We start from the raw sequence: 24,124 nt of genomic DNA, 5'->3' as shown, positions 1-24,124 counted from the left end.
GAATAAACCCTCTTCCAATATAAACTTAATCTCAAATATACCCCTGACCTCTCCAGAATAACCCAAAAGATTACAAAATTACAAACAGACCCCTGCCTACTCAAGCTTATTTACAACCAGGCCCCTGGCCCCTTAACTAACCCACGAACCTTTATAAAACCTATCATTTCATGTACCAAACAACCCCGGATCAAACCAAAACTCTACCCTGCCTAATTTAACTCAGTCTTGGCCATGTCACTCAGAAACCACACGAAATTAGCACTCTATACTCTATATTTTATGTGTCTCCGTTTCGAGCTCAACGATAAACCTTTTATTTCCTGTGTCTTGTTTGTTTGCGTCGTAGATCACGGAGTGAACGAAGGAGAGCCCGTCAACGAGCAGTACTGTGAGCAGGAGAACGAGGACCAGTTCCGCGACCCCGAGCCCGAAGAACAGGACTTCCCCGAAGGCTACGAAGACGGCAAGTTCAATCCCATCCTTTGATGCATGTTTCTGTCCTAGTTTTTATGAACACAACCCAATGGCCTGCTTTATAAAAATTGCATATGTTTTGCTTGCATGAAAACACGGTTGGATAGCCACCCCTTGATTTGTGATGACCATTCCTTGACTACCTAGATTAATGTCTGATTTTGCTTGGACGTTAATCGATATTAGAACGCTTAGGACTTTACTCACATTACTATTTATTTTATAAAGAAAATGTGTGTGTATGGGATGGGATAAATGTGGTGTTTTTGTAAAGAAAGTGTAGACGGGATGGATGGCATTTCTACGGATTTGCCATTTGGTGTGCTTCGTGCCAATGTGGCAAGGCAAAAGAAGGAAGATATCCATCTTGTCGTGTCTAAGGACCGAGTTGGTGTGTCATCTCACCTAACTCCACTATCGTGCAAACCACTCGACCGTTGAATGGGCAACGGCGTAGCATAAATCCCACTAGTTGGTGTGGTAGCCATCAGGAGAGCTGAGAGCAACGGGTGACTGAGGAAAAGGGATAAGCCCCGAGTGACTTATACCCGGTTATACCTAAGTAAACGGTCGATGACCCCTTGGTGCATCCCGTGATGGCTAGTCAGGCTTAGCTATGGTGGGTAATGGCTATGTTGGGATCTACACCGACACGACGGTGTTCGAGTTGTGGTATCCTGCTTGTGGGTAAAGTTGCACACCTCTGCAGAGTTAAGAATCTATTCGAATAGTCCGTGCCCACGGTATTGGGCGAGTTACGGTGTGGTCACATAACTAGTGTTTCCTTGGGATGGGCTGGTGTGAGTTGTTTTGGAATTATGTCCGGCAGTTGTGCCGTGTGCTACGACGGACGGGGAGTCCGGTAGCAGTTTTAAAATCCGAACTCTGTGTTACTACAAAAACTGTTTTTAAAAAAAAGGTTTTCTGTTAAATGAACCCCTGCATAAAATATCGTTTTTCTGCAAATTAAACCGTAACCTATTCCTTGTTTTACCTATGCATATTATTCTATTATAACCCCCCTCCGTGGGTGTGGTTGGACTTGCTGAGTACGTTTGTACTCACCCCACTCTTACTTTTTATAGAAGAAGACCCAGACTTCATACCAGACGACGCCGAGTAGGGTTATCGTTCTACACCCAACCTTGCCTGTGGTACCGGCCCTGACGAGATGCCTCCGCTGTCGCAGTACTCTGAGCCTGTGGTAGACCCCATGTGGTTTGCGGTCTGGTGTTATGTCGTAGCTTGGTTAATCATTATCATTATCTGTATCGAGTGTCCTCCAAGGTTTGTACGGTTTTGAACCATCTGATGTAATAAATGTGGCATCAGCCTCCTGGGACTGGTGCTTTGTATCACATTTAAGTCTTCTCTTATGAGGGGACGCTTCAATAATCCACCCTCACGTTACAATGCTGGGGAAGCTGACTCGAACCTCAGCCTTTTCAAAGGGCAACTCGGAAGTGCAAGTGTTGCGAGCATCAAGACCTTAAATTTTGAAGAGTGGCGCGGTATCATGCTATATGTGTTGACCAACCTATCCGAAGTGCAGCCGTACATACAGTAAGTTCTCTGCATTCATTTAGTTCTCGAGTACCTTCTTTTTCGGCATCCAACCCGTTCGTTTCTCTTTCGACCAGGGAATTTCATGTGCAATTCTGGCATCGATCAAGGATACCTACCCTCCAGGAAGCTGAGACCCTTCTTAGACAGGGTGCGGGAAATGGAAAGCCTGATTTTATTTCTTGGTTCAAACAAAAGGTAATGTCTACGTCGTGGCTCTTTCGTAGTATGATTTTACAAGTTGCTCGGACGTGTACATAATTTGGCCTGCTTGAACTTGCAGACCCAAACTGATGCCTCAGTGAATGCCGAGTTGCGTCAGGTTGCCAATGGTTGTGCCTATAGAGTCAAGTCATTTGGAGCTTATGATGTGAATGGATATCGTTTCCACAAAACAAGTCATGAGAAGAGTCGGCCGAATAGAAGGACCACAAATTCCGGAGTGTTTACGCCAGGAGACGATGGGCTCGAGTACTATGGAAGAATCGAAGAAATATACGAACTCACGTTTCATGGGTCGAAACCTCTGAAACCTGTCATATTCAAATGCCATTGGTTTGATCCTCATGCTGTGAGACGGACTCCGAATCTTGGGCTAGTTGAAGTTCAACAAGCGTCCTTGTATCCAGGAGATGATGTCTATATTGTGGCTCAACAAGCCACGCAAGTTTATTATCTCTCATATCCGTGCCAAACCGACAATCGTCTCAAGGGTTGGGATGTTGTGTACAAGGTATCGCCACACAGTAAATTACCTGTCCCAAACAATGAAGATTACAACATAGACCCAAACACATATGCCGGTGAGTTCTTTCAAGAAGATGGGCTAGATGGGACTTTTCAGATAGACTTAACCGAAGCGATGGGAATGGAACAGGACAATGAAAGAATTGATAATGACGATGCAGGGGATGAGGTCCACAATGTCAAGGACTTAGAATTACTAGAGCGATTATGCTTAGACAATGACAGTGATGATGACAGTGTTCCTCCTATGGAGATCGATGGTGATTATATCGACACACGTGATAGCGATGATGAGACATATGATCCGGCTAATCCGGATCATGATGACTATTTTTAATACATGTAAGAACCATACTATTTAATTTTTTGTACTATTTTTATTTATTTTAGTCATTGTACTTACTTTATATACTAATTGTACTATTTTTAATGACATCTACTGATTGATTTACTCATTTTAATTTCAAGAGATTGTTCGGCGATGGCGGGGCGCGGCAGAGGTATGATGAGGTCACTCACAGACCTATTGGGCGGCAAATCTACCCAGGCAGGTGAGTCCTCCCAGAGGACTCGACGGACAGGCAGGAGAAGTCGGAGGAGTGGAGCGGGTTCGTCGACGCGCGACGCCGCTGAGGGCTCCGGCACGGCTTCAGAAGGGAGGGCTGGGAGGAGGAGCAGGCGCAGGAGAGGTGCTCCTCTTGTGGAGGAGGCGGCAGAGGTGGCGGAGGAGGAGGAGAAGGAGGAGGAAGAGGAGGAGGAGGAGGAGGATGGGGCGGACGAGGAGGAGGAGGAGGACTTGGGCGTACCTGCCGTCTGGCAGCGAGGCCCCTCGAGGCTCCCGGATCGTCCGATACCTCTAGAGCACCGACCGGTCCTCCGACCTGACGGGAAAAGGTAAGTAAGTTTACAAGATTTCAATACGTTTCTTTTTGATATATTCAAAATCACAATTGACACTAATATTATCTCTCAATAACTTGAGCAGGAACTTGGACATAGTTGTTCCAGGTGTTGCTCACAACCGCATGGCCAATGGCATCCTGGGCCTCCTCTGCAAGCGACACTACCCAGGCGCCATGGATATTGCTAGGGTACGTCAGCCAGCCTCTTCGTGGGAGCACTACATCGCTGCACCGGATGGACCAGATGAGGAAGGCAGGGCATTTGACAACAAGGCGCACTGGGTGTTGAACGAATAATGGGTAAGTCCTCATGGAACTACATTTACGAATATATCATATTCATTGCACCGGGTTTTGAAATAATGACTTTGTTCACGTTTTTGTGCAGGATTTCTACAGATACGAGGAGGGAATGATGCCCAGGGCGATGCAGGTGGCTAGCAGAGCTTGTTACAAGCTGGTGGCGGATATGCTTTACGAGGCGCGCATCCAGGCCGTCATCGACTACAAGGCCAGGATCGAAAAAGTGAGGATCTACAAAGGACCTGCGAGAGACATTAGACTTACCCAGGAACAATACTTGCGGGTAAAGATTCAATCTTAAGGAGTTATCAACTATGCTCCATTTGTTCTTCTTAAATGTATTAGATATTGATGATGTGCAGGTGCCTCCGTGGTGGATTGCCAATGATTATCCGTGCTGGGAAATGATAGTGGACCGGTGGTGCTCGCAAGAGTGGGTGGAGATGCACGAGGCTGCCCGGCAGCGGCGTTTGCTGATGCCAGGTGCATCGCACCATCAGTGCAACCGTAACCTCAAGGCGTACGCGGCTAGATATGTATGTGAATTAATTTCTTTATTCTAACGCTCAATTCTGCATAATTTCTAATCATCTTCCTTTATTCGCAGTCGGCGTCACATGGTGGTGTGCCTTGCACCCAAGTCAAGGCATACTGTTTGGCCCACAAAGGAAAGGGGACGTCCGATGTCACCTTCAACCCGCAGGATCCGCCCGAAGTGTACAGCAACGCAAGCGTCCACAGCCGCCTCAGTGGGTACACCTCGATGGCACAAGAAGTTCATGGGCCGGAGTTTGATGCGATCAATGAGCCCATTGATGGAGAAGTCGTCATGAGGGCGGGAGGAGGCAAGAAGCATGGACGGTACTGGTTTGGCGACAGCTTAGTCGACACGGCGACTACTCCCACTCTCTCGCAGATTTGAGCCAGGAGTACCAGCTCAAGCCCTGCCATACGCCCACGGCCAGACACTACACAGACTCAGATTGAGGCTGTCAAGGTTATTTCTGTTTCATCCGTCGTTCCTACGTTTTTACATATGTTCGCTTTGAATTCTAACCCTGGGATCAAATCCTTTAGGCCCAGATGGAAGCAGCCTTCCAAGCACGGCAGGAGGCGGCAGAGGAGAGGTGGAGGGCCGAGCGGGACGACATCCAGCAAAAATTGGATCAAGCTCTAACATTTATGCAAAGCCTAGGCTCGGCGATGGGTGTTTCGCCTCCACAATTCCCTCCGGCCCCACTTGTTCGTCGTGCAGAAACTCTTCCTACCGTAAGTGGTTTTAACTCCTATCGAGTTTCGGAATGTCTTAGTGACTTAGCATTAACCTAGATTTACTTAAAAATAATATCTTATGATACATATACAATGACTTACAACTTAGGCTAATGCTTGTAGTTTCATTCTTATGTAACTCAATATATATTCGCTTATGTGCAGAATCAGTCGGCGGCATCCAATGATGGGCCAGTGAATCCTGACTTCTCGCCTCCGGTGCAGCAGACTCAGCAGACTCAGCAGTTTGTGTGGCCACCACCTCAATGGGTGGCTTGGATTCAGCAGCAGCAGCAGCAGCAGCCAGGTTGGTCGCAGACGCCTACATGGCCGATGTGGCCGCAGCACCCGCCACCGCCATCGCCGCCGTCGGACCCGTGAGTTACATTGTATGGACTTATTTTGTACCAACTTGTATGGACTTGATTTGTATGGACTCGACTTGTACTTGTGGTTGTCGATGAACGAAACAAGACTTTATTGGTATATGTGTATCGAATGCCTGTGATGCTTATTCGGATACATGAAATAATCATTGTGATATATATGAAATGCTTGGGGTACCATATACGTAATCAACAAACAAAAAAATTGAATCTGGGACCTTTGCCGTGTGCAAAAACCAGGGCACACGGCAAATGAACCATTCTTTGCCGTGTGCAAAAGCTTCTGCACACGGCAAAGGTTCGGTCTTTGCCGTGTGCCACATCGGCAGGGCACACGGCAAACTCACTTCCACGTCACCTTTGCTGGAGGCCATTTTTTTTTGCCGTGGATCGAGTTTGCCGTGTGCAAAAGCTTCTGCACACGGCAAAGTTTCGGTTTTTGCCGTGTGCCACATCGGCAGGGCACACGGCAAACCCACTTCCACGTCACGAGGCCATTTTTTTTTGCCGTGGGCCGAGATTTGCACACGGCAAAAAGTTTGCCGTGTGCCCGATATTTGGCACACGGCAAAGAGCGCCTTTGCCGACGCCTGAATGTCGTGTGTTGTTTGCCGTGTGCGGCACACGGCAAAAGCTTTACTGTGTGCATATCGGCCTTTGCCGTGTGCTTTGGCACACGGCAAACCGATGGTTTCCTGTAGTGCCTAGTGGCTTCAGCCTTTGGGGAGATTCCTGAAAACCGAATAGAACTTATTAGCTTAGCATCAGCTCACAGAACAAAGTTCACAAGTCTCTCCTCCTAAAGTACTCAACAGAACACAGAAGGACCACCAATATTATTGAGTAATGAGAGATCTGGTACAATGTGATTAGTTGTTAAAAAAAAGTTGAGATGGAATCAGAGCAGAAATGGAAGGTTGCCCCACAAGCTAAATAGAGAGTGCATCGGTTAAAAATGTGAAATGGTTCATTTCTGTTATCATTTCATTAAGACAAGATATTCCATGGTAAACTATATAAGAGCTGTCTCCATGCCAGCATGAACAGAAATTCAATGAAAACCATTAAGGATAAATCTAAGTATCACCAGGTCATCATGATCTTAATCTTACTGTTACGAAAATCAATAACGAGCATGGTATGAATATGGATGCAGCTGGTAAGATAAACAATAACCCCGGACTGACGCACGTCCCAATTCTGCTTCTCTGTGTTCCGTCTGAAAGAATGCAGCTTCTGTCTTTCTTTGAGCTGATTGTGGCATATGTTTGGGGAGAAAAATACCCAAAGGGGTTTCCTCTACACGCGGGGGAAATAAATTGCGGGCGTGCCAGTGTACTAAGTACACAAAAAATAAATAGACAAAGAACAAATAAGGAACACATATTTTATTCATATTTTCCAACAAATACAAATACATGTTCCTTATATATATGGGCGCTCCATAGCCTGCCGTGGGGCAGATCGAACATGGGCGATGTGGTCTTCTGGTTCCTAGGGCCTCGGAAGGCTCCTAGTTAATTACATCTGCGAGATAGTCGTAGAACACCTCCGATTAAGCTGCAATGGTCGTCTTCTTCAATCTTCACTTTGCGTCCTCCATGCATGATGATGATGATGATGGATGAATGCAGGCGTCGGCATTATCATGGCCTAGTCGGTCCATGGGCCGATGGTAACGCAGTCGAAACGTCAACGGCGTCCGCCCGTGCCGTTTGGCCTCGTCGGTCACGAACAGCAAGTACGGCAATAGAGTCGTGATGTAGTGCATGGTGGCGCTCAGTTCGATGTTAGATGGCGTAGCAAAATAGAAGTGTCTTCAATAATCATCGTAGGGACTTGACAGGCGCAGATCCGGCCGGAACGCAACCCGCGACACAGACACGGGGTCTAGGCGATTGCAGCCCGGTCGAAGATAGAACACATTGGCATCACTCCTCTCTCCGTGAACGTCGAGGATGAGGAGGCAGCACATGTTCACGTTGATCCAATCTGGTGGCTTCTAAACTTGTACAGGAACAACTCTTGACTTGATGCATGCAGGGCATCGTGGCCTTTCCTGGACAGATGCATCTCGGTGACATGGGCTATTCAGAGACGACGAGCTCCAATGACCTGGCTGCATGGCGGCGAGTTGGACAGCAGCGATCCGTGGCGGCGAGACGGTGATGATCTCGGCGGCCGGCGACGAGGCGGGCTGTTCATGGACGAGCTCCGGCGGCGAACTACACAACGGCGAGCCGGACGGCATCGAGCCGCGGCGGCGATACGGCGACGGCGATCTCGGCGGCGGTCGGCGACGTGGTAGGCTGCTCACCGCGAGGAGCGACAATCTCCTTCATGGAGACCATGAGATGCCCACGATGATGTGCAGAACTCCTTCATGCATGCGTGCTGAAAGGAAACATGCAAGAACAAGAATAAAACAAATAAGATAGATCGATCTCAACCAGAGTTACCGGCGAGAAGGATGGGAGCCATGGAGTCGACGCCGAAGTGTTCGACGGCGACGACGTCAGTTGCGTGGCGTCGTGAAGCCGAGGCCGGAACTCCGCCGCAGGCCGCGGACTCGCTCGCCGGCGTCGTGTGCGTGATGGAGATGGAGATGGCCGCACCACAGTCGTCGTCGTTGATCACGAACTCCGGCCGGCGGATTGGCGCAGTGCAGAGTGTGGTGACGATGGTGGCCGTGCGCAGTCGGGCGGCGTGGTGTAGATGGATGTGGGTGTCTCCTCCCCAGTGGGAGACTGAGGGTCCCTTTTATAGGCCGAACACAGAGGCCAGGAGAGGAGCGTCAAGCCGTGCGCCGCCTCTAATCCGTTGCCGAGCAAGCCGGCGCCCGAGCGAAGCTCTCGGATCAGTTCCACGCCGCGCGGCTGCTAATTCAAAATTTGAAAGCTCCATCTCATCCACAGGCGGCTGGCGCACGTGGTTGTGCATGCAGAAAGCTTCCAGAAGATAATCTATGGAGACGGCCCACTCGTATGCACCATACGAGGCTTGTTTGCATGGGCTGATGCATGGGTCACGTAAGAGCCCACATGCACCAGATTAATTAGTGCTAATTCTTTACTGATCAGCCCAATAATGCTTGAAGCTTAGCAACTCCAGCCCATTAACCGCGGCCACGCTGATCACAAGTTGCGTACATGCATTAGCCCAATCTGTTTGTGCAACCTCTGAAAAGAACAAGGCAGATGACACGTATGTGCAGCTAGCATGTGTGGACTTGCTTGCATGTTAGCTTGCTTCTCTTATCTCATACGTATGCATATCTTAGCTTGTTTACTTTGAGAAACATGTTCAAAATACCGTCGAACAGCATAGGCAGAAAAATCATGCTGATCTTGATCGGTGCAGATGCTGTTGCCCTGCACATCAGCGCCTGAAGTTCCTCGCTCCGGTGGGCATACTAAATCCATGACCACTGCCGCACCTCTTGCCCAGCTCAATTAGTTGAAAACAGTATGGTGTGAATGATATGAACCACTACTATGAGGCCTTCCGAGGCCTCCAGGAGTGCGCGTCGGAAAGGGACCTGTCAGTGGCTGATTTTCTGAACTGGAATGATGTTTTGTCTGCACAGCATTGGTGCTGCTATTAATCTCCATCTTTGTTGTGCGCTGTGTTTGGATGATGCATCATGCTGAAGCATTTGGCATGATGCATTTATCCACACGATGTGAATGAAAATGATCTTGCTTTAGTACTGCAAATGCCCTTCCCATTAAGTGTTGGGGGGACCTGGCGTTTCTTCACATCCATTAGCAGTGATGGAAACTGCACAAGTTGCGATCGAAACTAAATAGGAAACCAGTCCGAAAATGAGGTACACTCTATGATACAAGCACACCCACCCCAACTTCTCTAGTAGACTGTCTAAGCAAGCTAATGAAAAGTGTCTAGATGATTGGAACCATCATCGTTCATGCAGCTAGCTTTGGTCAACACGGATTAGCTAGCTGTTGAACAATACGATGGCGCACATATAAAATTTATATATATGTATCTGTGTTTCCTGTCCAAGTGTCCATGTTGTAAATTTGTGGTTGGGGAGTCACCACCAGCCACCCCTTTTTCGGGCGGGATATCTCACATGAACTACTGTGCAGCAGTAAATCATCTGAAGGTCCGAGAAAGAAAGAAAATGACCGGCCGTCTTCGTCCAGCCGATCATATATATGATCTCTTCTACGTACTCTCTCTCTCTCTCTCTCTCTCTCTCTCTCTCTCTCTCTCTCTCTCTCTCTCTCTCTCTCTCTCTCTCATGCATGTCCCGATCCAAATAGTCTAATTAATTAAGCCATTTTTTAGAGTTAATAAGTGGTCAGTGTTTTGTTAAGAAATGTTGGCTGGAAGTGTTTTTTTAGTTGTTGCTAGTTTTTTTTTTATTCCACCCTCAGGCATTGTCCAAAACAAATTAAAAAGCCTCAAACACTTAGAGAAATTGTAAAGTAAAGAATTATAAAGAAGAGCAATAACGACCCTCGGCCATTTGCAGGAAAAGCAGTAGCTCAGAAAATATTAAATATGTTGTAGTTGGACACGTACAGCTGGACCGAGAACCTGAGAAACAAAAGCACCAACGACCCCAGGTTTTGAGGGTAATCTAGCAGTTTATAAGGACATTAAGAATAAAATTATAGAGCACTCGCAAAAAAGAATAAAATATAGAATTTACTTATGAATGCAAGATGACACCAAAGTTTGGGGATTGCTGGTGAGCTTTTGTCGAGTAACCAAACAAAAAGATCGCATTCATCCAACCCCAAATTAAAAGACAAGGTGCGTGTACATCCATCGTCGGACAATCGATCGAAAAAGCACCATATGCCACTACCAAAAAGCATCTCTATTTCTTTACCCTTTTTCTAAAGACGCACTACGTACCAAGAAGATTATGTGTCAGTACTCTACCATTATTGTGTGGCTTCTTAAACTGTTTCTTGAGTTATTAGGCGCACAGACAAAAGTAGCAAGATGCAATGGGCCCTGCAGATTTCCCCTATACATTCGCAGGCCACTATTAGATCTTTATTAATACTCTCTCTGTTTAAAATTATAGTTCACTTATCCTAGCTACTTTTTTTTCTAATTTTGATCAAGTTTATACAAATGTTTAATAACACGTACAATACCAAGTAAATGCGCTACCAAAATATATTTTACATGATGGATTAATTCAATGCAAATAGTTAATTTGATGCCGCGGAAGTTATTTCTGTAAACTTAGTCAAATCAAATTCTGCAAAAAATGACTTTGGATGAAACCACACTGAACTATGAATCGACACGGAGATTGAGAATATAAACACCCGCATCTCAACGGATAAACAAGAGACATTATTAGTACCAGATCTGAATATCTCATGAAGTACCATCTATCCAATGTTAGCACATGCAGCGTGTACATGTACGATGCACCGAGAATAACCATGTACATGTACGGGAACATGCCGTGCCACTGAAGTCGCGTGTACGTGCCTACACGGTTCAGGCAGCCACGTGGGCATGTCTACTGTAGGAGATACTCACCCACTTTCGTACACATGAGTACGTCTAACCACCATGTGACTTTGTTGTCCGTGTCCGATCGATCTTCATCGATCTCGTGCCATTGGTCAGCAGCTAGCTGATTGTTGCATTGGTCACGGACTTGTCATGTTTCAGTGACCAAATTAACAAGTAGGATCTAGTACTTCCAACAAGCTAGATACTAGCTGTTTCTATTTTTTTTTGGTCATCATCTTTCACCGACGCAGCTTTGCTTTTGACGTCGTAATAAGCCAATTTTGCCAATTTTTTTTGTAAGCATTTGTTCTTGGAAATTATTAAAAAATATATAAAGAAATGTGTTTCTGCTTCGTTAATCTTATTTTGTTAAAGGCAGGTGTGCGTTAGGATATCATTTCGTTGCGTACGCTACCTGCGACTTGATTACAAAACTGGAGTACTGCATGGTGCCCGGAAATTCTACAGAGATTCAAATTTTCGTAGGAAAAAAAAAGGAATACAAGCTGGAGTACTGCCCGGTGCACGGAAATTCTACAGATATTCAAATTTTCGTAGGGAAAAAATAAGAATATTTCTTTGAGTCATGCATGTCCAGGTGAAGATGAGTTTTTTTCTTTTGCCATTACTGAAGAATAAAGACGTCGTGTTTTCTACAAAATTGATGTTTTCAATACCCCAAGGAACCGAACATGGGGTGGAGGAGGAAGGGCAGTTCGGTCATTTCAGTAGCAGGGCAACATGGGAGGAGCATCAAGGATGTGAGCCGGACGCACGTCTCGAAGCCGGAAAAGGGTGCTTCCTCATGGCTGCTTTCTTGAGTGGGTTGCTGCTTTAACACATCTCCTCTAAGCTTTTAGAATTTTCTGTGGGATTTATTTAAATAAATTTGCCTCGATTCATACGCGTTTATAATTTACTATAATTTAGTTGGTTTGAGGGTCGTGCTGCGAAAGGCAGAGTTTGGCGAGCAGCGGGAAGACGGTCTGCATCTTCTGTTACATGCTCACAAGATCGGTGAAGAAGAAGAGAAAATGCCAAACTATGAGATGCTTAAATGTGGCTCTTTACAGAGGAATAAAAATGCAATTATATCGTTGAGCACTTGCATAAAAGTCAATTTTTTCCATGGATGCTTAAATAAGATTAACTGTCTTGTGGACACACCTTAACTTTTTTTTTTGAAAAGAAGCACACCTTAAGTTCTAGGAGTAAACTTAAATAACTCTTGTTCGTTTGTTCCCTTGTAAGCCCATGGTGCAAATGACATAGCACATATAATACGACTTTGTTCACTAAATACCTCCTACATACACCACCAAGGCAATGGTCTAGAAATTTTCTTGCCTTGCCTAGGTTTTGACTTCACCGAAATTAGCTCAAGCGTGTGTTTTTGTTTTTTTATTAGATCTACTCTGATTTGATATTTCTCTCCCATGGAATCTATTATCTTATTATTTAGCCAACAAACGGAGCCTCCACGTTCACTCTCAAGGCCTAGAAATTCTCACATTAATCGGAAAAAATAGAAAAAATAAAAAATACCCACCACTGCCATTACGATAAAAATTAGTCTAAAGTACCCATGTACCTAATTAAAAATCACCCACCAATACCATTATGAAAAAATAAATATAAAATATCATTTAGCTATGTATCAGTTACAAATATATACTATTAATAAAAACTAAAGCTAACAACAATCAATCAAAATAAAATGAAAATAAGAATAATTATTTGCATAATATTATTAATGCTCAACAAATTAAATTGATATTATAGGTAGATCATAGTTGAATTATTTTAATCAACAATAAGACATAATTTACGATAATAAATAGAATGATGTATGGTAAAAAAATAGTATAACCTTTAAGTAAGGATACAACGACATGCAAATTTTTGAATTTTCAATACTAGCCGCACAAATGCGCGGGCTATACGTCTAGTTTCTTTAAAATCATATGGAATGCGACTGGAACTGGTAAGCGGTATTCTTTTGGATTTTCTAAAGAAATATGTTGATCCAAATTGGCATAAACAAGTGCCCTTTCAAAGTTAGGTACTTTTAAGTGCCCTATGCAATTTCAAAGTTAGGTACTTTTACCAAACTACCCTCATTTCCGTCTTTGTATCGCTTTCTCGAAACCTTCTTTCCCCTGCCTTTGTTTTCCATGTCTGCTTTATTCTCAACAGGAAGTTACGCTCTCAAAAGTGGTTGCCTCTCTCGGAATCCACGTGAAAGCCAGGCCTTCCCCCTCCACGGATCCATCCGCATTCCTAGCAATCAGCCGCAAATTGAGTTTTTTTTTCCTTTTTCCTGTTTTTTTAGGCAAATCTCCACAAAATTTTGAAAGCCGCACAAAAATATTTGACTGGAAATATCAGGTAAATTTGAATACCAGACTACTAGGAGTGCAGCACGGGAGTTACAGTACTTGCTTGTGTGCACAACCGTGGCAAGGAATAAATAAAAAATCTGAGGAAAAAGAAGGCAACTGTCCGATTACGAATCCGGGACGGCGGCCTACCATTTCCTTTCTCCGTTCCACGCCTTCACCTCTGTCTCTCTCTCTTTCCCTCTCTTGGCCTTTCTTTCCTAGCGGCGACCACAGGGCGGGCGGCGCCGTCCTTGGCCAGGTCTTCGCCGGCGACGACCATCCGCCAGGTATGCCCACCCATTCCCTTCCCCTTCCTGCCGTGCGAAACCGAACACCCAAAACCGTAATGCATGCCTTTTGTATTCGGATCTGAAACCATGTATTTTGCCTACAAAGTTGGATTTTTTTTTTGCAAAAAAAATATACTGGGTTCGCCCCTGATACGATGGTGTTTTGGGTCGGAAGGGTTCTAGATTCACCACTGGAGGGAAAGGGGGACGCTTTGCAGTTTGTGATTGTGATTCTAGTGTTTGACGAAACTACCCGTTCTGATGATGTGGAAACTGCGAGTTGTTTGTATCATTTTTCTTTGCCACTAAACTGGATTTGTGTAACTGTCTTGTACCTTTTTTCTGTTCTTTGCGGGGAAAAATTCCCATTTTTTCGGTGTTTTCAGTCGAAAGCTACTGAAAAGAAAGCAATTCTGATTGATTTTCTGTTTCTAGCATTTAAGGAAGATGGAGATTTTGATGTGCTCTTTGATGCCCGATTGATATTTTGGTGGCATTAGAGTCTAGGTAGTTTATCTGAAAAACAATTGTCTCACTGACGCATCCACAAATAAGGAAAACGATGTCTCAGTTTGGATGTTTGTTCACCAAATGTATCCAACTTGTCCCTGTCCAAGTCTGATTTTGTTTCTGACATTCCCATCACCGTGGTTACTATTTTCAGTTCTGATGTGAAAGAGCTGAGATGGCCAAGTTTGACCAAATATCACTGTAACTTTATCTTTGTGATCAAAGATTGGCTTAACCTGCAGCGCGTCATGTCCTTGTACAGCCACCTAACAAACAGAGCCACATGTTCTCACGATTCAACGCTTCCAACTTACTATTCTTTGTTGTACTTCTTGGCAGGACATAGCTGTTGCTCTTCTTCCTCGTGGAGTGTCCATGAGGTGGATGCAGCATCCCTAGCGCTAGGATCTGTGGCTGAATGGGGAGAATGAAAGGGGTATCCGAAGGTCTGATCATCGGAATCACTGTCGGGGTGGTGATAGGTGTGCTGCTGGCAGTGGGAATCCTGCTGTGCTTTAGGTACAGGCGTTCCCGGGCGCAGATGAGGAGTAGCAGCTCAAGGAGGGCATCGACAGTTCCCATCCGTACCAATGGTGTTAATGCATCTGCCATGCTCTCGAACTCGACTACAGGGCAGGAGTCTCCAAGAGAACTTGAAGACCATGGGAGTTCTCTGTGGATTGAAGGGCCTGGCCGAAAGAACATGACTTCGGCTTCTGGAATACCCAAATATGCATACAAGTATGTTTTCTGAATTCTTATGTATTATTATTGTCACGAGATTCATTGTTATTTGATTAATTTGCTTGGAAAATGGTCTGGATTTTGTTATCTTGATAAGCCGGTTACTTCATTCTTGGTTTTAAATCTTTGAAATCTTTGACAATTGCTTCATGAAAGGCAATTACCCTTCTTGATTTCCCACCAACTTTGAGGATCTCTTCTTTTCTTTTTATTGCTTTGACATGGTAGAATAGAGGTTTCCATCATAATGTTTGATATGGAGAAATTAGTCATGGAGAGTGAGAATTTGGCAGACATATCTCTAGGTAAACAGATGTAGAGAAACAAAGAGCGAAGGATGGGAACATGGGTCACAATTTACAATAACGTTATATGTCATAGTAAAACATTCATGTGGATTTTACTGAGGTCAAGATTCAATTTGATTGAACTGCATACATGGAGGGCATGTGCTTCTGTGTTGACCAAAGCATCCAACCACATGGGGATGTTTTGGTGAATCAAAAGCAGGTGGTAGGAAACTAGGAACCAACATTGCAACCTTATGAAAAGTACCCAAACTATTAAAGTAAAAAATTCAGATATCACTCATCCATCAGTTATTAGTATTTATGTTGCAAGATTTATTCCAAAAATTTTAGCACGCAAGACATTTTCCTGAATCTGAGCGCCCTCGCCCCCCAACCCCACACCAACCACCAACACACACAACACCCTGTGTGGCAGATTGCTACTCTAGTACTCCTAGGAGCAACATGCCAAAGGGTCAAATACACATGAAGTTTTCAATAAGAATTTAGTGTGTTATCACTTATGTTACTGCTACACATTTCAGTTGGTGTTTTCACATGTTGATGTGTGCTTGAGACATCATATCTTTTACATAGCTATGCACCACTCGCAGAATCCTTGTACCATTTCAAATTGTCAATTCAGAATATCACATACTCCTGCTGAAATCCACATTTTTTCCTCATCTGTAGGGAACTACAGAAAGCTACCTGCAATTTCACAACATTATTAGGTCAAGGAGCCTTCGGCCCTGTTTACAAAGCAGACATGACTTCTGGTGAGATATTGGCTGTTAAAGTGCTTTCTAACAATTCAAAACAAGGTGAAAAGGAGTTTCATAATGAGGTAAAGTTAACAGATACTTGTACTGTTTGATTTGGACCTACATGTCGCTAGAAATCTGGCTGCTTAATATACATTTTTTTTCTTGACTTCAGGTCTTACTTCTTGGACGATTGCACCACAGGAATCTGGTGAATTTGGTTGGCTATTGTGCTGACAAAGGGCAACATATGTTATTGTATGCATACATGCCTAATGGGAGCCTTGCATCACACTTATATGGCATGTTCTCTCATGTGATCCCATGTTATCTCTCATGATAGTAATCATTATGGCATATCTATGCTTGGGATGGTTAGCTTTGTGATATATCTAAACCAATTCAAGAAGGGTGAAATCTAAAATAATTTTTAGGGGCAACTGGACTGGTACAGGGAAAAGATAATAAGATACGCTTAAAGTACAACTAAGATTTTTATCAGATGTATAGTGCATTAATGGGGTCAACTTGAGGTTTTATATCTTGAACCTTGAAGACCATTCCAGTTGCTTTTTTTTTTGAGGGCAACCATTCCAGTTGCTTTTTTTTAGGGCAACCATTCCAGTTGCTTTTATCAAAACATGTATTCATTATTCTCGTGTATCAATTAAGTCCACATAAACTACTTGAGTTATTGAGTTTTAATCCACACATCGTGTTCTAAAAAATAAATAGATCAGATATACTTGTCAATACATCCTATGTCAAAGTTCGGTCTGGATCCAGCATTTAACATTTGCCTGTAGAAATAATGCATAATTTTTAACTAACTGGATATTCTTTTTGTGGTTCAGGTGAAAACAGTGCACCACTGAAGTGGAATTTGAGAGTCAACATAGCTCTGGATGTTGCTAGGGGTTTGGAGTACTTGCATGATGGGGTAGGCTTTTGTGATGCATAATCTGAAGCATCATGATGCCATGATATTCCTTGATGTGGTTTAACTTTAGTGCAGGCTGTTCCACCTGTAGTTCACCGCGACATCAAATCGCCAAACATTTTGCTGGATCAGTCCATGCAGGCTAGGGTATGTTAAACATCTGTGACCATCAGGTTTCGTAAATTCAACGTTTCTTCCCAGATCTTTAACTGCTTCTTGAACTGTCTCTTTAAAGAAAAAGTAGAGAAAAGAAAGGATTTCTTAAATTCTAGTTTGCACAGATCAGTTTTCTTTCTCACTGTTCCTTATATTGCATTTTGTTTAAAAGTCCTGCTCTCAGACATAAAGAACCTCTGCTGGCCAGGTTGCGGACTTTGGATTATCAAGAGAGGAAATGGTTACTCGAAATGGATCCAACATTCGAGGAACTTATGGATATCTCGATCCAGATTATGTATCCACACGATCATTCACAAAGAAGAGTGATGTGTACAGCTACGGCGTTTTGCTATTCGAACTGATTGCTGGCAGAAACCCACAGCAGGGTCTAATGGAATATGTTGAGCTTGTAAGCTAAACCCCTTACTCTTCGCAGGCTTCAGTTTCTGAGGACATTAACATTTGTAAATGCTGACTATAATGCAATCTATGAACAGGCTGCAATCAATGCTGATGGGAAAACTGGGTGGGAGGAAATTGCAGATTCTCGGTTAGAAGGCGCATTTGACGTGGAAGAGCTCAACGACATGGCTGCTATTGCTTACAGATGCGTAAGCCGTGTATCCCGCAAGCGCCCGGCAATGCGAGACGTGGCCCAGGCTCTGACCCGTGTGTTGAAGCACAGCCGCAGCAGGAAGCATCACAGCAATAGGCATCCTCAGGCAAGGATGGACGATGAATCTGTTGATTTGGAGGCCTCTGAGGTTCAGTCTTCATTCTCTGGCCTTCAGAGAGAAGAATCAGTTGGTAGTGTTTCCGATCTGCCAGATGTCTGACCTAAATTAACCAAAGTTTAGTTCTTTTCCCCGGGTCTGTGCAATTCTTTCGTTTTGTCCATACGAAAAGTACTGCGACCAAGGATAGAATTGTTGGGTAGATGCAGTTTTGAGCAGTAGGGGTGAGTGGTGTGGAGATCTGACAATTGTAAGTGTGTTGTATAGAATGCTTTGCGACTGTTTGATAAATAGAAGATGATTTTTACCATTTCCACCCGTCAATTGCCGTTGCCTTCCTCCAGAGTTCAGGTGGATGTATATACAGTTTCCCTGGCAGTTTAAATTTGTTTAATTTCAATGAAAATTTTAGATTTGACAAGATTCCAACCAGATCACTGACCATTAACATGGATTCAGTTTTTTTTTTGCAGGAGTATTTAAATAAATACAATCGAACTTGGATTTGCTCTACCATTGCCCTTGGACCCCCCTGGATCTCTAACCTTTTCTGTAATAAATAATGGTTAATTTATGAATGAAACTGTGTAGTTCACAGGTGGCCCAGGTAGCAGCTACGTACCTGGTGGCAAGTCCAGAAAACCTAAGGATTCGTCGTAGAAAGAAAAGGACGGCAGGTGTCAATTACAAAATGGTCATACAGCGTAGTTGTGCTGAGAAACCCTGTAAAAGTCTTTTTGTAAAAGGAAAATAAAATGTATACTTTATAGTTTTCTTTTTTTAATTTAGAAAAGTTGCACATACAACATACATTAATTCTGTAATGGCAACAAATCAAACCACAAGCATATATTTCCCTTTTCATTAAACTCCGGTACAAAGACATAACTATATGTTTCTGCAAATGCCAAATCACAAATAGAAAAGACGAAACAACAAAGGAAAGAATAGTGGTGGTCTCCCGGCCAAAAGCATTGCACTGAGCACCCGATGAACTCTGAGCCACCAGCTAAACAGCTTCGTGCGCTGCAGCAGTGGCGGTGACGTAGTAGGCGACGGTGATCCCACCGTGGACGAAGCACATGATCCCACCAAGGGCCAGGGTGTGGCCGTGCGTGAATCCGCATGACGTCTTGGACTTGGAGTTGGACATGGCACCGGCGAGCAGCAGCGAGAATCCGGCAATCAGGGCAATCCTATCAAGTTGCAAAGCAATTGGATTCAGTAGTGATGAAAAAGTACATACTGAAGAAAAACTAGGTTAGTTCTATCATTTGTTCATTGCTGCTTGATCACAATATGGTTCGTTTCCTGAAGTGTACGGGGACCAGGAAATAATAGTAACTTGAATCAAACAGTGTCATTAATATTCCATCTAAAGGTCCATCTACCAGATGTGAAAAGAATTCTAGAGAAAAGCGAAGTTACCATACCATGAGAGAATTATGGTAGTGGCTGCCAGTTTCCTGTTAATGGACGCCCGGACGAACTCCAGCTGAGAGCAGATACAGGCACAGCCACCAAGGAAGTTGGCGATTGCGTGGGCAACTACCAGGAGAATTGCAGCAGCCAGGCCAAGCTGGTATGCTTTGTACACTGGTTTCTCACATTGAATGAAGAGAACTGTCACCTTTTTAGTCTGCAGGAACATGGGAAAAAAACCCAACATGCGTCAGTCATAAATTATCATATCAGGCACCCTTTTTAGTCTGCAATAAGATCCCATACCATCAACAACACATGAAGTAAAAACATAGTTCACACCCATTTCATTTTAGTAAGCCCTTCGTAAAATCGGAAAGAGATTATAGAAACTCTGGATTATACCTTGTTCTGAGCAGCCTGCGCCTCAATTCCTAGTATGCCAGCAGTGACATCCAGGGCCAAAACCACTATGCAGACCATAATAGCAGCTCCCATCTTAGCCATTGTAGCACGCTCTCAGACTTCTGTCAGCTGAGAGAAGCTGTTGAAGGAAGATCACCTGATTACAATGAAGTTGTGAATTGCGAGCAGCTACCCCTTTTATTGCTAATCTGTGAATAAAGAGGCAAGGGCAAAAGTGCAGCAGGGTATTTGTTCTCCAACTAGGATGCAGTTATGAAGCAAGAAGAGACTAGCTGTCCCAAGGTGCTCAAAAGTGTTATACTTTCCTTTGATCCTTGGTTACATCTCAGCTTTATTCCTTCCTTACAGGGCACAAGTAAAGATTGGCATCTTGAATGTGAAAGCCAACCAAAACATATTCAGGCTACTTTTACAGATCTGCTTTTACACATGGTTTCTAAAGCTAGTGGAAACTCAGGGAACACTATATATCTGAGTTTGATCAAAAGAAAATGATTTTTAGCTAGCAGATCACAACAGCCAGCTTTTCTACAGCGATAAAGGGATACAGATGCTGCTTACCAAGAGAAGTAAAAGTTTTGCCGACAGTTGAAGGAGAACAGAAAAAGAAAGGGGCAAATGGACACATCAATGACAAATTAAGCTTGTATATTATTCTTTCAGAATCTTGAAATACTATAGAACTCTGAATTCACCTCATGCATGTGCAGAGAAATAGAAGAAGCATCATGATCGGCCAAACTGCTTTCTCCTCATTAATCAAAGTTATTTCCAATACAGAATTGGCTTCAGAATATCTGGAGCAATTAGCTGTCAGAAAAATATGCATTAACTTAACAAGTATAGCATATGCACTTCTTCTGATGCCTAAGCAAAACATATTTGATCAGAACATTTATAAAATTATACATATAATGAAATCAAGTATTCACAGTTAAATCTGATATATATATACCATTCTACATTGTGGTAGTCTGCAAAGTGAAAAGGAAGGACACTGCTGCTAACTAATGTCATAACCCTTGCTCAGTTTTAATGCCAGGAAACTACAGTTAATTAGTATGCATTTAGGTCAACCCAATATCAAAGTACTAGATAGTTGAACATACCCAATTACCAGTAGTCACCACAAGAGCAGATACCGAGTTTGAAGTGATGGAATCTGCTACCATCCCTTACAACAATTTCCCTCTTGGTAACTTTTGTGAAAAACTTGATTATTTTGTGACAGTCACGGCACAAACGATGGCTTTGAGTGATCCGCAAGGGAGCACATGGAGATGTGCTGATGAGGCCAAAAGCAATTGCCAGTCTTTCACTGTGGTAAGCTCTCGATATATTCTGCTCGTCTGGATGAACATCAGGGAGCAGCTCATTCTCCTCAGCAACATAACCAGCTTCCTTTACCTCCTTCATTAATGCATCTAACTTCCTGTATATTTCAGCGCATTGCGGGTGCAAACTATCTTCAAAGAAAAACCTATGATCTTTTTTCTTGACTGTGACCCAGCTGCAAGCATTACTGATACATAGACCCTTCTTCTTCAGTGTTTCAATTACTTTGCAGGCATCATCCTGTCTACCAGAGCTAATATACAAGTTGAGGAGCACAGCATAATTGTTTATTTTCTCAGGTTCCATTGCCAATAGCTGCTCGGCAGCTAATTTTGCAAGATGCATGTTCTTATGGACCCTGCTAGCAGTGAGCAAGGCCCCCCACATGTTAGCAGTTGGGGTGAACGGTGCTCTCCGTATCATTGAATAGGCTTCATCAAGCAGGCCTTCTCTACCAAAAAGCTCAATAACACATGCATAGTGCATAGCCCGTGGTTTCGTTTTTGGATTTTGAGCCATCAACTGAAAAGTCCTCTTCCCTTTGTCAACAAGACCAGAAAACCGACATGCATTCAGTACCGCTAGAAAGGTCACATGGTTTGGTGCGATACCTTCAGCTATGAGCCTCTCGAACATCTCGATTGCAATATCCCCCATGCCATGGTAGCCGTATCCTGCTATCAAAGCATTCCAAGAGATCAAGTTCCTTTTGGGCATCCTCTCGAAGACATTCCTCGCGTCCTCCATCCTCCCCCACTTGCAATACAAGTCCACAAGCGCCGTGTTCCCCACAATGTCCAGCGGCAATCCTGTCTGTATCAGTCCAGCATGTGCCTGCTTCGCATGCTCCAGCAACCCCAACCTCGCAAACACCCCCAGCATCGTGGAGAATGTGAACTGGTCCATGGCCACACCACTCCTGCACATCTCGTGGTACAGCTCCAGCGCCTCCTCGCTGTGCCCGTGGAGCACATACCCCGCCAACATTGAGTTCCACGCCACGATGGTCCTCTGATAAGGCATCATTGCGTCGAAAACCCGCCAAGCCAAGTCCACCCTCCCACACTTGCTGTACATGTCGAGCAGCGCGCACGAGAGGTACCGGCCGCTCTCACCATCATCGCACAGCCCCATCTTGACGACGCAAGAGTGCAGCTGCCGCCCAGCTCGCAGCGACCCGGACGCCGTAGCCGCGCGGACGGCCACCACGACCGCCCTCGGCCGAGCCTCCCCGCCGCCGGCCTCCGCCCGCATCTCCCGGAACAGCGCGAGCGCAGCGCGGGGGCGGCCCCGGTCGACGAGCCCGCCCATCATGATCCCCCACGTAACGCCGTTCCGCTCGGGCATTCCCTCAAACACCCGGCGCGCCTCCCCAAGCATCCCGCAGCTCAGGTACATCCCGAGGACGCAGTTGTGCGTGTACACGTCCGCCTCGGCGCCGGAGCTCTCCACGTGCCAGGCCACCGCCGCGGCCGCGGCGGGCTCCCGCAGCGCGGCGGCGGCGGCGATGAGCGCGCGGTAGGTGGCGGGCGGGAGCGGCGTGAAGGGCCCCGCGGCGCGGGCGAGGCGGAACGCGTCGAGGGCCTCGGCGTGGCGGCCCGCGGCCGCGTGGCGCTCGATGGCGGCGCAGAGGGCGGGGCCGGGCCGCGGCCGCCTGGGGACGGGGCTCCGTGGCGGGAGGCGCGGCCGGGGCTTGAGGGGCTCCGCGGGAGACGAGGAGGAGGAGGAGGTGGAGGGCGCGGCGGTGGCGGAGGCCTTGGGGCGGTGGTGGGTGGAGGCGATGGGGCGGAGGGTGCCGAGCGGCGGGGCGAGCTGCAGCTCCATGGCGGGCGGGGTTTTGCCTGGGTTTTGCGGATTGGGCTCCGCAGCGAGCTGAGCTGAGCGCGGGGAAGGAGATGGAAGTGAGCTTAGCCAAGGTGAGCGCTGGTACTGTTGCACTGACATGTGGGCCCTAATTTACAGGGACCGGGCGTCTTTCAAGAACACGTTGAAATGTCAAGTGTTACTCTATTCGGCTGGCTGCGGCTGGTGCTGATTTGTTGGGAGAGAAAAATACTATTGGTTGGCTGGTGCTAGTGGCTGTTGCTGATTTGGTGTAAGAAAAAAATACTGCTGGCTGGTTCTAGCACAACAGAGTGGCACCCGTCTGAAAAAAGAAAGAAAGACAATTTGGATTTTGAAAGGCATGAAATATTTGAAAGAAACCTTTAAATTCCACGGGAGTCGCATGGATTTTTTTTTTCAAACATGAGGAGTGGAAAATTGCACCCCAGTCAAGCAGAAGAGGCGGTAGGAAAATGGGGGAAAACTTAGGGGAAAATGACTTGTTGACTAGATTTTTTTTTTTTGAAACGTAAGCTTGTTGACTTGATAGACACGTGTGAATCAATAAGCAAACGGCGACGAAGGGGATTGAGGTTTTTTTTTTTAGCAGAGGGGATTGAGGTCGATGACCAAGGGAGCAAGATCAAGAATAGAAGATCATGATACAAGTGTCGGCAGATGCAATCAAATGGAAGTGGACAACGTATGGAGAGTATACAACCAAGACAGCCTACAACATTCAGTTTGCTGGTTCTCACAGCCAGTTTGTTGGGGAAGCGGAAGGGAAGCATAGGTTCTTTGCTTGGCTGATGGTGCAATCCAAGTTACTGACAGCAGATAACCTTATAAAGAGACAGTGGCCGTGTGATCCGATCTGTTCACTCTGCAGCCAAGAGCAAGAAATGGCTGACCACTTGATTTTACAGTGTTGCTTCGCGAAAGAAAGTATGGCACCTTGCTTTGATTTTACAGTGTTGCTTCGCGAAAGAAGTATGGCACCTTGCTTCGCTCTGGACGCAGGATCTTGTAAAGATGCCAACGGAGGGACTCTCCATTTCGGCGTGGTGGGAGCAGGAGCTAGCAGGCTTGCCCAAGAAGCTGCGCAGACAAAGGCATCACTAATGATACACCGTGTTAGATAACT

The 24,124-nt window shown here is 45.2% G+C and overlaps 3 protein-coding genes and 1 long non-coding RNA gene across 7 annotated transcripts; 2 read left to right on the top strand and 2 right to left on the bottom strand.

Moving 5' to 3' along the window:
* Window positions 1-4,259: 4,259 nt before the first annotated feature.
* On the top strand, window positions 4,260-5,234 carry LOC120713867. Its single transcript, XR_005691304.1, has 3 exons — window positions 4,260-4,275; window positions 4,355-4,989; window positions 5,070-5,234. It is a non-coding gene; the product is annotated as an uncharacterized LOC120713867 (long non-coding RNA).
* Window positions 5,235-13,665: 8,431 nt separating this feature from the next.
* On the top strand, window positions 13,666-18,297 carry LOC120711354 (calcium/calmodulin-regulated receptor-like kinase 1). Its single transcript, XM_039996847.1, has 8 exons — window positions 13,666-13,829; window positions 14,682-15,083; window positions 16,070-16,223; window positions 16,316-16,442; window positions 16,995-17,080; window positions 17,156-17,227; window positions 17,445-17,648; window positions 17,737-18,297. Exons 2-8 carry the CDS (start codon window positions 14,761-14,763, stop codon window positions 18,073-18,075), a joined length of 1,305 nt encoding a protein of 434 aa, XP_039852781.1. The 5' UTR covers window positions 13,666-13,829; window positions 14,682-14,760; the 3' UTR covers window positions 18,076-18,297.
* Window positions 18,298-18,792: 495 nt separating this feature from the next.
* On the bottom strand, window positions 18,793-20,485 carry LOC120711353. Its single transcript, XM_039996846.1, has 3 exons — window positions 19,801-20,485; window positions 19,407-19,612; window positions 18,793-19,169 (listed from the first exon to the last, which is right to left on the bottom strand). The coding sequence occupies exons 1-3, from the start codon at window positions 19,900-19,902 to the stop codon at window positions 18,983-18,985; spliced, it is 495 nt and encodes a 164-aa protein (XP_039852780.1). The 5' UTR covers window positions 19,903-20,485; the 3' UTR covers window positions 18,793-18,982.
* On the bottom strand, window positions 19,801-23,037 carry LOC120711352 (pentatricopeptide repeat-containing protein At5g50390, chloroplastic-like). 4 transcript variants are annotated; one of them, XM_039996842.1, is made up of 3 exons: window positions 20,931-23,037; window positions 20,517-20,631; window positions 19,801-19,957 (listed from the first exon to the last, which is right to left on the bottom strand). In XM_039996842.1, exon 1 carries the CDS (start codon window positions 22,978-22,980, stop codon window positions 20,935-20,937), a length of 2,046 nt encoding a protein of 681 aa, XP_039852776.1. In that variant the 5' UTR covers window positions 22,981-23,037; the 3' UTR covers window positions 19,801-19,957; window positions 20,517-20,631; window positions 20,931-20,934. The 4 variants fall into 4 exon arrangements, with proteins under 4 accessions (XP_039852776.1, XP_039852778.1, XP_039852777.1 ...); XM_039996844.1 differs by having other exon boundaries at window positions 19,801-19,939; XM_039996843.1 differs by having other exon boundaries at window positions 20,517-20,618.
* Window positions 23,038-24,124: the final 1,087 nt, after the last annotated feature.

The sequence above is a fragment of the Panicum virgatum genome, chromosome 6K, assembly GCF_016808335.1.
Source record: "Panicum virgatum strain AP13 chromosome 6K, P.virgatum_v5, whole genome shotgun sequence".
Classification (NCBI taxonomy): domain Eukaryota; kingdom Viridiplantae; phylum Streptophyta; class Magnoliopsida; order Poales; family Poaceae; genus Panicum; species Panicum virgatum.
The sequence above is the reverse complement of the archived record's forward strand: the minus strand, read 5'-3'. Positions and strand labels throughout refer to the sequence as shown.

Coding starts and splice junctions, on each gene's coding strand:
- LOC120711352 (XM_039996842.1), bottom strand. CDS start 22,980: ATGGAGCTGCAGCTCGCCCCGCCGCTCGGCACCCTCCGCCCCATCGCC.
- LOC120711353 (XM_039996846.1), bottom strand. CDS start 19,902: ATGGCTAAGATGGGAGCTGCTATTATGGTCTGCATAGTGGTTTTGGCC. Junction 19,613..19,800: donor CGCAGGCTGCTCAGAACAAG/GTATAATCCAGA, acceptor ATGTTCCTGCAG/ACTAAAAAGGTGACAGTTCT. Junction 19,170..19,406: donor ACTACCATAATTCTCTCATG/GTATGGTAACTT, acceptor GCAACTTGATAG/GATTGCCCTGATTGCCGGAT.
- LOC120711354 (XM_039996847.1), top strand. CDS start 14,761: ATGGGGAGAATGAAAGGGGTATCCGAAGGTCTGATCATCGGAATCACT. Junction 15,084..16,069: donor ATACCCAAATATGCATACAA/GTATGTTTTCTG, acceptor CCTCATCTGTAG/GGAACTACAGAAAGCTACCT. Junction 16,224..16,315: donor AAAAGGAGTTTCATAATGAG/GTAAAGTTAACA, acceptor TCTTGACTTCAG/GTCTTACTTCTTGGACGATT.